This window comes from Pan troglodytes, chromosome 20, assembly GCF_028858775.2.
Source record: "Pan troglodytes isolate AG18354 chromosome 20, NHGRI_mPanTro3-v2.0_pri, whole genome shotgun sequence".
Classification (NCBI taxonomy): Eukaryota; Metazoa; Chordata; class Mammalia; order Primates; family Hominidae; genus Pan; species Pan troglodytes.
In genome coordinates this window covers 11,859,031-11,872,477 of record NC_072418.2, presented here as the reverse complement: position 1 = coordinate 11,872,477, position 13,447 = coordinate 11,859,031, and the positions used below count along the sequence as shown (strand labels likewise).

General features: G+C 44.6%; 1 protein-coding gene across 1 annotated transcript; it reads left to right on the top strand.

The window, feature by feature from the left end:
- The first annotated feature begins 7,394 nt into the window (after positions 1-7,394).
- On the top strand, positions 7,395-8,330 carry OR7G1 (olfactory receptor family 7 subfamily G member 1). Its single transcript, XM_524094.6, has one exon. It carries the CDS (start codon positions 7,395-7,397, stop codon positions 8,328-8,330), a length of 936 nt encoding a protein of 311 aa, XP_524094.5.
- The last annotated feature ends 5,117 nt before the right edge of the window (positions 8,331-13,447 follow it).

The window sequence follows — 13,447 nt, the reverse complement described above, 5'->3', positions numbered from 1 at the left end:
ACGTATGCCTGTAATCCCAGCTACTCAGGAGGCTGAGGCAAGAGAATCACTTGAACCCAGGAGGCGGAGGTTGCAGTGAGCCGAGATCGCACCACTGCACTCTAGCCTGGGCAACAGAGTGAGACTTTGTCTGGAAAAGAAAAAGAAAATGTGGTATATGATAGAGTACTATACACCCTTTAAAAAGAAGGAAATTCTGTCATTCGCCACAACATGGAGGAACCTGGAGAACACTATGCTAAGTGAAATAAGCCAGGTACAGAAAGACAAATACTGCATGATCTCAACCATGTGTAGAATCCAAAAGAGCTGATCTCATAAAATCAGAATAAAATAATGGCTACTGCGGTCAGGCACGGTGGCTGATGCCTGTAATCCCAGCACTTTGGGAGGCCGAGGTGGGTGGATCTCGAGGTTAGGAGTTCAAGACCAGCCTGCCCAACATGGTGAAACACTGTCTCTACTAAAAATACAAAAATTAGCCGGGTGTGGTGACGCTTGCTTGTAGTCCCAGCTACTCAGGGGGCTGAGGCAGGAGAATCACTTGAACCTGGGAGGTTGCAGTGAGCCGAGATCGTGCCACTGCGCTCCAGCCTGGGTGACAGAGGGAGACTCTGACTCAAAAAAAAAAACCCAATAAAAATAAATAAATGAAAATAACTTTCTGGTCTATTTTGCAACTTGCATATTTGGTGATATTCTTCTCTCTGGGGTCATGTTTTCTTATTCTCAAATAGCCTTGTCTGTTTTGAGAATGCCGTCAGCAAGTGGAAAACATAAAGCTTTTTTCACCTGTGAGTCTCACCTCCCATTTGTTTCCCGATTCTACAGGGCGGGTTGGGGGGTGTACATTAGCTCTGCCGTTTCTGACTCTTCAAGGAGGACTGCGGTGGCTTCAGTGATGTACACAGTGGTCACACCTATTATGAACCCCTTTATCTACAGCCTGAGGAACAGAGATATGAAGAGAGCCTCGGGGAAACTCATTGGTAGGATAACTTCTCTTCCTGATTATGTTGTCCACTTTGGACTTGGGATTCAAAATGGGTCAAAGACACAGAAATACTGGTGAGCCAGAATGCCTGACTGATCTATCACTGAGTTTTCTAAAATGATTAGATAACATAGTGGGTAAGTACATTTTAACTTGGGGTTGAAACATCACTTGTTCTTTGTGTGTAGCTCTGTGATTTTACGAAAATGAGTTCCACGGCCGGGCGCGGTGGCTCACGTCTGTAATCCCAGCACTTTGGGAGGCCGAGGCGGGAGGATCACGAGGTCAGGAGATCGAGACCATCCTGGCTAACACGGTGAAACCCCGTCTCGAATAAGAATACAAAAAATTAGCCGGGCGTGGTGGCGGGCACCCGTAGTCCCAGCTACTTGGGAGGCTGAAGCGGGTGAATGGCGTGAACCCAGGAGGCGGAGCTTGCAGTGACCTGAGATGCCGCACTGCACTCCAGCCTGGGCGACAGAGTGAGACTCCGTCTCAAAATAAATAAATAAATAAATAAAAATTAAAAATAAATAATAAAAAAATTAGTTCCATTCTCCAAGCTCAGTTTTTCTCTTTTTCTTTTTCTTTTCTTTTTTTTTTTTTTTGAGACAGAGTCTGTTCTGTCACCCAGGCTGGAGTGCAGTGGTGCAGTCTCGGCTCACTGTAGCCTCCGCCTCCTAGGTTCAAGCAATTCTCATGCTTCAGTCTCCGGAGTAGCAAGGATTACAGGCAAGCATCACCACGCCCAGCTAATTTTTTTCTATTTTTAGTAGAGACGGGGTTTCGCCATGTTGGCCAGGGTGATCTCAAACTCCTGGGATCAAGAGATTCTCCCGCCTCGGCCTCCCAACGTGCTGGGATTACAGGCCTGAGTCACCAGGCCGACCACCACCACATTTCTTATCAACCCTGGGACAACACGTTCTACCCTTAACGCTACTTCATTTCCTGCTCACTTTCCACAGAGTCAGCAAACTTTCCCCAAGGTGGTATCTGAACACTTGCCTCATGACTTTTCCCTTTCTGAGTCTCTGAACATTTCTATTTTTTCTTTATTTTGGTTTTAGAGACACAATCTTGCTGTGTTGCCCAGGCTGGAGAACCAGAAATAGAAATAAAACTAATTTTTGTGACTTTCAATGTGATAAAGCAATCAGATGAGAAAACTTTTATTAATTTCTGGTTCAAAGACATATTTTAGTGTGACATAATCATAAATATTCATGTAATAGTAGTGCCAGTAACAACCAAGAAAAAAACAGAGAAAATTTATCAAAAAATAGCTACAACCAAAGGCTCACATCCAAGAAGCAACTGAAGTAGCTTACACACCTCCAGAAAAAGATTTTACTCTCTTTTAAAATGATTTCTAGAAATAACTGTTTTTTAAAAATCCTGAATAGCCAAGATAACCCTATGCAAAAGGAACAAAGCTGGAGGCATCACACTATCTGACTCCAAACTATACTACAGGGCTACAGTAATCAAAACAGCATGGTACTTGTACAAGAACAGACAAATAGACCAATGGAACGGAATAGAGAACCCAGAAATAAGACCGCACACCTTCAACTATCTGATCTTTGACAAACCTGACAAAAACAAGCAATGGGAAAAGGATTCCCTACTCAATCAATGGTGCTGGGATAACTGGCTAGCCATATGCAGAAGATTGAAACTGTACCCCTTCCTTAAATTATATACAAAAATTAACTTAAGATAGATTAAAGACTTAAATGTAAAACCCAAAACTATAAATACCCCAGAAGACAACCTAGGTAATACCATTTAGAACATAGGCACGAGCAAAGATTTCATGATGAAGACACCAAAAGCAACTGCAACAAAAGCAAAAATTGGCAAATGGGATCTAATTAAACTAGAGAGCTTCTGCACAGTGAAAGAAACTATCATCACAGTGAACAAACAACCTACAGAATGGGAGAAAATTTTTGCAATCTATCCATCTGATGAAGGTCTAATATCCAGCATCTATAAGGAACTTAAACAAATTTACAAGAAAAAAAAAAACCATTTAAAAAGTGAGCAAAGAACATGAACAGACATTTTTCAAAAGAAGACATATAGGCGGCCAACAATCATATAAAAAAAAGCTCAATATCACTGATCATTAGGGAAATGCAAATCAAAACCATAGTGAGATATCATCTCACATCAATCAGAATGGCTATTACTAAAAAGCCAAAAAATAACAGATGCTGGCAAGGCTGTGGAGAAAAAGGAACACTTATACACTGTCAGTGGGAGTGTAAATTAGTTCAACCATTGTGGAAGGCAGTGTGGGAATTCCTCAGAGACCTAAAGACAGAATACCATTAGACCCAGCAATCCCATTACTGGGTATGTACCCAAAGGAATATGAATCATTGTACTATAAAGACACAAGCACACATTATGTTCATTGCAGCACTATTCACAATAGCAAAGACATGGAACCAATCTAAATGCCCATCACCGATAGAATGGATAAAGAAAATGTGGTACATACACACCATAGAATACTATGCAGCCATAAAAAAGAATGAGATCATGTTCTTTGCAGGAAAATGGATGGAGCTGGATGCCATTATCCTTAGCAAACTAGTGTAGGAACAGAAAACCAAAGACCACGTGTTCTCACTTATAAGTGGGAGCTAAATGATGAGAATATATGGACACATAGAGGGGAAAAACATACACTGTGGCCTATTGAAGGGTGAAGGGCTGGAGGAGGCAGGGATCAGGAAAAATAACTAATGGGTACCAGGCTCAATACCTGGGTAATGAAATAATTGGTACAACAAACTCCCATGACACAAGTTTGCCTATGTACAAACTTGCATATGTGCCCCTGAATTAAAATAAAAATTAAAAAAATAAAATAGACTGGGCATGGTGGCTCACGCCTATAATCCCAACACTTTGGGAGGCAGAGGTGGGTGGATCCCCTGAGGTCAGGAGTTCCAGACCAGCCTAACAAACATGGTGAAATCCCATCTCTACTAAAAATACAAAAATTAGCTGGGAGTGGTGGCAGGCGCCTGTAATCCCAGCTACTTGGGAGGCTGAGGCAGGAGAATCGCTTGAACCCAGGAGGCAGAGGTTGCAGTGAGCTGAGATCGCGCCACTGCACTCCAGGCTGGGTGAAAGAGCAAGACTCCATCTCAAAAAAAAAAAAAAAGAAAAGAAAAAGAAAAAAAGAAAAGTGGATGATGTACACTTGGCCTCTAGGGTCAGGACAGCAGCCATCCTGAATTTCTCCCTTGTTCTGCAAGGATTTAAGCACCCTGGGATTACAGTGCCAACACAAATTCCTTGGCTAATGAGGAGCTTTGGCAATTGAGCCACTAGGGAGGCAGAGACTACAATGTACCAGTGACCACCGCATTCATGAGCCACTGTGCCCAGCCAGAAGCTTTTATTTCTTATAAGAGAAAGAAACTCTGACTATAATTTACATGAATAAGAAACAGAGTTATTTTTTATGACAAGAACTTCAGGGGTAAGAAATGCATGGGAGCAGTAGTGTGGGGATTCATGCAAGCCTCGGGAAGATGACTCCACATCTGTGCTGATTTTCCTCTTGCAAACAGATGTCTGCAGAAATGTAGGCATCATATTCAGACATGGTGCTCAGAGAAAACCGACGGTCTTTCTGTAGGTCTGCTGTGAAGAGAGTCTATTTGTAATAGAAATTTTCTTTTAAAATTTTATTTTTATTTACTTGTTTATTAGAGACAGGGTCTCACTCTGTCACTCAGGCTGGAGTGCAGTGCCACAATCATGGCTCACTACAGCCTTGAACTCCTGGGCCTCAGCGACCCTGAGTAGCTGGAACTACAAATGAGTGAGTGCCACCACACCTGGAGATATATATATATATATATATATATATATATATTCCTCTATATGTATAATTATATGTATATTACACAAATATATTCTAATTGTATCATTGTAGGATTAGCTGTAGTCTCAGTGCTCCCGTGCAAAACTGTTTAATGTGTCTTCACTAGGAAGATTACTCTGTAGAGAACTACTTTCATTTGAGAAGGAGATGTCGAGTGTAAGACAAGACAGGAGAAAAGGGAAGTTGGCAAGATTTTGGGGCATAATTTTTTTCTATAAGCACACACACACACACACACACACACACACAGCAGGATCATCAGTCAGAATTATCTCTCTAAGTGTGAGGAGCAAACAATGGAGGTGTCAAAAGAGAATCAAAGGAGTGGGTGGAGAGTCTTCTGTTGCAGCTGTCTTTGGAGCTTGAGGAGCTGGCTTTATTTTCACCAAAATATCTGGGAAGCCAGGCATGGTGGCTCGTGGCTGTAGTCCCAGCTACTTGGGAGGCTGAAGCGGGAGGATTGCTTGAGGCCAGGAGTTTGAGACCAGCCTGGGCAACATGGCAAGATCCTGTCTCTAAAAAACCCCCAAAACAAAACAAAAAGCTCTTACATATCTGGAACGCAGCTCCTATTCTGGCACTCATAGAGTCTCCTAGGACTGAGATTCCTCTGTTAGTGTCCACAGAACAGACACAGAGAGGAACCACCCGAGACATTTCCTCATAGAGAAGGTTCTTGGCCTTGCCCGAGAACTACTGGTGTTAAATCTCTGAGAAATGTGTGAGGTGTGAGAATTTTTAATAAGCACTTTGAGAGATGCTGATAACCTCTGAAGCCTGATACTCATAACTTTAATATTAGGAGAACATGAGGAAACATATTTAGGGTTAGAAATATGAAGGGTCTTTCTTTAATCGTACTTGTTACATTATCATATACAAAGTAATGCATAAAGTCTATCTATCTGTAGGTAGTGTAGAGCACAGTGGCTCACGCCTGTAATCCCAGCACTTTGGGAGGCGGAGGCGGGCAGATCACAAGGTCAGGATATGGAGACCATCCTGGCTAACGCAGTGATACCCGTCTGTACTAAAAATACAAAAAATTAGCCGGCCGTGGTGGCGGGCGTCTGTAGTCCCAGCTACTCAGGAGGCTGAGGCAGGAGAATGGCGTGAACCTGGGAGGCGGAGCTTGCTGTGAGCCGAGATCGTGCCACTGCACTCCAACCTGGGCGACAGAACGAGACACTGTCTCAGGAAAAAAAAAAATCTATCTGTAATTCTGAGAGAATAGTAACATGATAAAATCGCATATACCTATCTGGCATTAAAAATAAGTTAATGTCATCACCATAGAACCTACCTGTAGGATTTTCTACTCAAATCACCTTGTTTTCTTCCAGCAACAAATACACTATCCCGAATTCTGTAGTTACCATTTTCTTTGAAAACAGGATGACTGTTATAAAATTCTCTGTAATTTACTTGCAGTCTTGTGGGGGAGAGGAGGTGAGCAGCTTGCTAAACTTCACCTTATCTTCACTTTCCTGTGGTGTTTTTATTTATTTTTTTTTTTATGGAGTTTTGCTCCATTGCCCAGGCTGGAGTATAATGGCATGATCTCGGCTTACTGCAACCTCCGCCCCCTGGGTTCAAGTGATTCTCCTTTCCTGGTTCTTGACACAGCTTTGTATTATTTCTGTTGGCTGGCGTGAAGTCTCTGGGGGTCCAGACAGAGTCTTCCAGCCGTTTTCCTGGTATGTACTTTGTTTTATTTTATTTATTTTTTGTTTTTTCATTACCAAATATTTTTAATAATCAGAACAGCAGAGTGGTGGCACATGTCTGTAATCCCAGCTACTCAGGAGGCTGAGGATGGAGAATCGCTTGAACCTGGGAGGCAGAGGTTGCAGTGAACCAAGATTGTGCCACTGCACTCCAGCCTGGGCAACAAGAGTGAAACTCCATCTCAAAAAAAAAATGATGAGGCTGGGCGTGGTGGCTCACGCCTGTAAACCCAGCATTTTGGGAAGCCAAGTCGGGCAGATCACTTGAGGCCAGGCATTTGAGAGCAGCCTGGCCAACATGGCAAAACCCCGTCTCTACTAAAAATACAAAAATTAGCCAGGTGTTGTGGCAAGCATCTGTAATCCCAGCTACTTGGGAGGCTCAGGCAGGAGAATTGCTTGAAACCAGGAGGCAGAGGTTGCAGTGAGCCAGGATCAAGCCACTGCACTCCAGCCTGGCCACAGAGCAAGACTCTGTCTCAAAAATAAATAAATAAATTTAAAAAATAAATAAATAAAAATAAAAAATGATGACCCCTTAACCATTTCCAGAATTAACAATTATCGATGCTGTGCTGTATAAGCTTCAAGTTTTGTAAAAGCAATAAAGTAATATCAATACAAAAGGCAACACTTATTTATTTTCTTCCCTTAGAATCCACCCCTTTTCAAGATGGTGTTTGCCTCTGGTGACGTTGCTCCCGCAGTCTAGAAAACACATTTGATTGTCTAATCATCCTATTTTTTGATCATCAAAAACATGGGACCCAGAAACCAAACAGCTGTTTCAGAATTTCTTCTCATGAAAGTGACAGAGGACCCAGAACTGAAGTTAATCCCTTTCAGCCTGTTCCTGTCCATGTACCTGGTCACCATCCTGGGGAACCTGCTCATCGTCCTGGCTGTCATCTCTGACTCCCACCTCCACACCCCCATGTACTTCCTTCTCTTTAATCTCTCCTTTACTGACATCTGTTTAACCACAACCACAGTCCCAAAGATCCTAGCGAACATCCAAGCTCAGAATCAGAGTATCACTTACACAGGCTGCCTCACCCAGATCTGTCTTGTCTTGGTTTTTGCTGGCTTGGAAAGTTGCTTTCTTGCAGTCATGGCCTACGACCGCTATGTGGCCATTTGCCACCCACTGAGGTACACAGTCCTCATGAACATCCATTTCTGCGGCTTGCTGATTCTTCTCTCCAGGTTCATGAGCACTATGGATGCCCTGGTTCAGAGTCTGATGATATTTCAGCTGTCCTTCTGCAAAAACGTTGAAATCCCTTTGTTCTTCTGTGAAGTCGTTCAGGTCATCAAGCTCGCCTGTTCTGACACCCTCATCAACAACATCCTCATATATTTTGCAAGTAGCATATTTGGTGCAATTCCTCTCTCTGGAATAATTTTCTCTTATTCTCAAATAGTCACCTCTGTTCTGAGAATGCCATCAGCAAGAGGAAAGTATAAAGCGTTTTCCACCTGTGGCTGTCACCTCTCTGTTTTTTCCTTGTTCTATGGGACAGCTTTTGGGGTGTCCATTAGTTCTGCTGTTGCTGAGTCTTCCCGAATTACTGCTGTGGGTTCAGTGATGTACACTGTGGTCCCACAAATGATGAACCCCTTCATCTACAGCCTGAGAAATAAGGAGATGAAGAAAGCCTTGAGGAAACTTATTGGTAGGCTATTTCCTTTTTAGCGATATTTGTCCTCTGCTTTGAACTGGAGCTTCTAAAATAAATCATCATGACAGGATTCCTTGGTAAGCCAGAGTGCCTGACTCTTGCATCAAGATTTACTTTTTTTTTTTCGAGGCAGAATCTCGCTCTGTCGCCCAGGCTGGAGTACAGTGGCATGATCTCGGCTCACTGCAAACTCCGCCTCCTGGGTTCATGCAATTCTCCTGCCTTGGCCTCCCGAGTAGCTGGGATTACAGGCACACACCACCACACCTGGATTTTTTTTTTGTATTTTTAGTAGAGATGGGGTTTCACCATGTTGGCCAGGCTGGTCTCGAACTCCTGACTTCAGGTAATCCACCCACCTCGGCCTCCCAAAGTGCTGGGATTACAGGCATGAGCCACCATGCCTGACCTACTTTCTTTTTTGTGATCTTTGTGCTCTGCTTTGAACTGGAGCTTCTAAAAGGAATCAACATGACAGGATTCCTTGGTAAGCCAGAGTGCCTGACTCTTGCATCATGAAGATTTTCTTTTTCTTTCTTTCTTTTTTTTTTTTTTTGTGACAGAGTCTCACTCTGTCACCCAGGCTGGAGTGCAGTGGCACGATCTCCGCTCACTGCAATCTCCGCCTCCTGGGTTCACGCCATTCCCCTGCCTCAGCCTCCTGAGTAGCTGGGACTACAGGCGCCCGCCACCATGCCCGGCTAATTTTTTGTATTTTTTTAGTAGAGATGGGGTTTCACCGTGTTGGCCAGGATGGTCTCAATCTCCTGACCTAGTGATCTGCCCGCCTTGGCCTCCCAAAGTGCTGGGATTACAGGCATGAGCCACCGCGCCCGACCTTTCAAGATTTTCTTAAAGTGACTAGTCTGCATCACGGATGTGTATGTTTTGTTGTTGTTGTTGTTGAAATCTTGCCTCTTTTGGAGCTCTGTCATGTGTCAAAAATGAATTCTATTCTCAAAGCTCAGTTTCTTTGCATGTGGTGTTTAAAAAGTTAACCTGTGGCAAGTGTTACAGTGATTTGGTTGGTAAATATTCTCAGAGGAAGAAAAGCAGGAGGCGTCTCATAGGTCAGGGCAAAAATCCAAAGAAGGCTGTGTTCGCAACACAGAATTGATATTGCCTGATTGAATATTTAGGGCCATATGAAATGCATGCCAGAGTGAAACCTATTGTGCAAAATGGGAGCTGATTGTTGATACCAGAATTCTGTAATTTTAGAGCCCAGTCACTACTAAACTGTCTGTCTGTGCAGGTCAACATCAACGTCTACTTACTACCCTCAGTTTTATCATCAATAAAATTGCTATCATTAGGTTATTTCAGTGGTGAGATATTCTTTCTTTCTTTCTTTTTTTTTTTTTGAGAGACAGAGTCTCGCTCTTGTCACCCAGGCTGGAGTGCAGTGGTGCAATCTTAGCTCACTGCAAACTCCACCTCCCAGATTCAAGCTATTCTAACCTTCCAAAACCATCTCCCTGGCATTCCTATAACCTCCCCTTTCCATACTTCCAGAGGAATCACACCCATGGAACCAGGAAACCAAACCAGTGCATCTCAATTCATCCTCCTGGGACTCTCAGAAAAGCCGGAGCAGGAAACACTTCTCTTTTCTCTGTTCCTCTGCATGTACCTGGTACAGTCCTGGGGAACCTGCTCATCATCCTGGCCATCAGCGTAGACTCCCACCTCCACACCCCCATGTACTTCTTCCTGGCCAACCTGTCCCTGATTGATTTCTGTCTGGCCACCAACACCATCCCCAAGATGCTGGTGAGCCTTCAAACCGGAAGCAAGGCCATCTCTTATCCCTGATAATGCAAACATTCCTGGGCTCTTTATGGGGAAGCTGCGGCCCTGTGCCTGACCCCAAGGCACTGGGAGAGAAAGCCTTTCCTGACCCCAAGGTGTTACAGGAAAGGGGTCCAATCCAAACTCCAAGAGAGGGTTCTTGGATCTCAGGCAAGTCCATAAAGTGAAAACAAGTTTTTAGGAAAGCAAAGGAATAAAAGAATGACTACTCCATAGACAGAGAAGACCCGAGGGCTGCTGGTTGCCCATTTTTATGGTTATTTCTTGATGATATGCTAAACAAGGGGAGGATTATTCATGCCTCACCTTTTTAGAGCATCTGGGGTAACTTCCTGATGTCGCCATGGCATCTGTAAACTGTCATGGTGTTACCAGTAGAAGGTGTCCAGGTTCTTGGCATCCCAAACAAAGAATTGGACAAAACACACCAACAAAGCAAAAGCAAAAGCAAAAGCAGGCGTGAGCCACAGTGCCCGGCCTCGAGCTGACATGATATTAAGCAGAATGGCTTTGAATAATCAAACCTCTGATTTATTTGTGTTACTTTTCTTCCAAGAGAATTAAATTTTAATTTCTCAGGTGAACAAACAGACCTCCAGATGTGGCCCTGCTGTAGATTTCTATAAGTAAGTACACAGGTTGGAAAGATGAAGAAAATCTGCTTTCTGGTGACTATTCTGGTGAATGAAACACAGAATTTGACCGGGGATGGTGGCTCATGCCTGCAATCCCAGAACTTTGGGAGGCCAAGGCAGGTGGATCATTTGAGATCAGGAGTTAGAGACCAGACTGGCCAACATGGTAAAACCGCATCTCTACTAAAATACAAAAATTAACTGGGTGTGGTGGCGGGCATCTGTAATCCCAGTTACTTCGGAGGCTGAGGCAAGAGAATCACTTGAACCCGGGAGTCGAAGGTTGCAGTGAGCTGAGATGGTGCCACCACACTCCAGCTTGGGTGACAGAGCAGGACTCTGGCAAAAAAAAAAAAAAAGAATGGCCAGGTGGCACGGTGGCTAACACCTGTAATCCCAGCACTTTGGGAGGCAGAGGCAGGCGGATCACCTGAGATCAGGAGTTTCAGACCAGCCTGGCCAAGGTGGTGAAACCCGGTCTCTACTAAAAATACAAAAATTAGCCAGGCGAGGTGGTGCGCACCTATAATCCCACTTACTTGGGAGGCTGAGGCAGGAGAATCGCTTGAACCCGGGAGGCGGGGGTTGCAGGGAGCCAAGATCTCACCACGGCACTCCAGCCTGGGCTACAGAGAGAGACTCCATTTCAAAAACAAAAACAAAAACAGAATTTAAGATAATTGGAAGTTGGGAGGATTGCTTGAGCCCAAGTTCAAGGCTGTAGTGTGCAATGATTATGCTTGTGAATAAACACTGTGCTCCAGGCTGGGCAACATAGCAATACCCTTGTCTCAAAAAAAAAATTAAACTAAAAAAATAAAGTAAGCCTTGGCGCAATGGCTCATGCCTGTAATCCCAGCACTTTGGGAGGCTGAGGCGGCTGGATCACGAGGTCAGGAGTTCAAGAGCAGCCTGGCCAATGGTGAAACCCTGTCTCTACTAAAAATACAAAAAAATTAGCCAGACATGGTGGTGCACACCTGTAGTCCCAGCTACTCGGGAGGCTGAGGCAGGAGAATCGCTTGAACCTAGGAGGCAGAGGTTGCGGTGAGCCAAGATCATGTCACTACACTCCAGCCTGGGCAACAGAGCGAGACTCCATCTCAAAAAATAAAATACATAAAAAATAAAATAGGCCAGGTGCAGTGGCTCACGCCTGTAATCCCAGCAGTTTGGGAGGCCGAGGCAGGTGGATCACCGGAGGTTGGGAGTTCGAGACCAGCCATGACCAACATGGGGAAACCCCGTCTCTACTAAAAATACAAAATTAGCGGGGCATGGTGGTGCATGCTTATAGTCCCAGCTACTAGGGAGGCTGAGGCAGGAAAACTGCTTGAACCCGGGAGGTGGAGGTTGCGATGAGCCAAGATCATGCCATCGCGCTCCAGCCTGGGCAACAAGAACAAAACTCCATCTCAAAAATAAATAAATAAATAAATAAATAAATAAATAAATAAATAAAAATAAAATAAGATGAGAGTTTGCCATGGAGAGTCCATGATTCTGGTCAGGGCCTTTTTGGAGTAACCAGAAACCATGGGAAAGCGAAACTACAGCTCTCTCTCCTTGCAAGTTCCCTACACTCTCTTGCCATAGGCACGCAGGCGATTACCGTGCTGATTGACAGAAGGCTGGAATTGCCAGAGACTTGGGAAGTTATTACAACCTGGGGGCTGCTAGAAATTTGGGGAAAGCCCTCCCTCTGTATCCAGCTTGAGCTGAAGCATTTATTTAGACCCCTCCCTCCCCTGTGAAATGAGAAATGCCTCAGGCACCAATAAATCTCTTAAGATTCTGTCAGCCAAACAAAAAGATCTCCAACTTGCTCTGTGTTAAGAAATAAAGGTTTCCTAAAGTGCTGGCTCTGCAGGCATGAGCCACCATGCCCAGCAGAGGTGGGTAGATTGCTTGAGCCCAGGAGGTTAAGACCAGCCTGGGCAACATAGTGAGATCCCATCTCTACCAAAAAAGAAAAAAAAAAAAGTAGCCAGGCCTGGTGGTGCACACCTGTAGTCTCAACTACCTGGGAGGCTGAGGAAAGAGGATCAGCAGAGGCCGGGAGGTCCAGGCTGCAATGAGCCATAATTGCACCACTGTACTCCAGCCTGGGTGACAGAGCAAGATGCTGTCTAAAATAATAATAATAATAAACTTAAGGCCGGGTGTGGTGGCTCACATCTGTAATCCCAGCACTTTGGGAGGCTGAGGCGGGCAGATTACCTGAGGTCAGCAGTTTGGGACCAGCCTGGCCAACATGGCAAAACTCCATCTCTACTAAAAATACAAAAATTCACCAGGCGTGGTGGCGGGCGCCTGTAATCCCAGCTACTCGGGAGGCTGAGGCAGGTGAATCGCTTGAACCCAGGAGGTGGAGGTTGCAATGAGCCAAGATCACACCATTGCACTCCAGCCTGAGCGGCAGAGAGAGACTTCATCTCAAAAAAAAACAAAAACCTAGACTTGGGTTACTGCAGTTCCCAATGGAGACACACGAGGGCAGAAGAAACACGCAGCGAGGACGTCTCAGGTGCTCCAGTCCCTCGGGCACTTTTCACAGAGAGCATCTCCCGCCTAGCACAGACATTTTGCTTAATCCTGGTCCCTTTCCCCACCTGACCTCAGTGCCTTTTGCCACTGGGGAGCCAGAAGCCTATAGCCCAGGGGCTTCCCAAGTTAAGGCACAC

Bases quoted from the DNA above. Each gene is read 5' to 3' on its own strand.
- OR7G1 (XM_524094.6), top strand. From the start codon at position 7,395: ATGGGACCCAGAAACCAAACAGCTGTTTCAGAATTTCTTCTCATGAAA.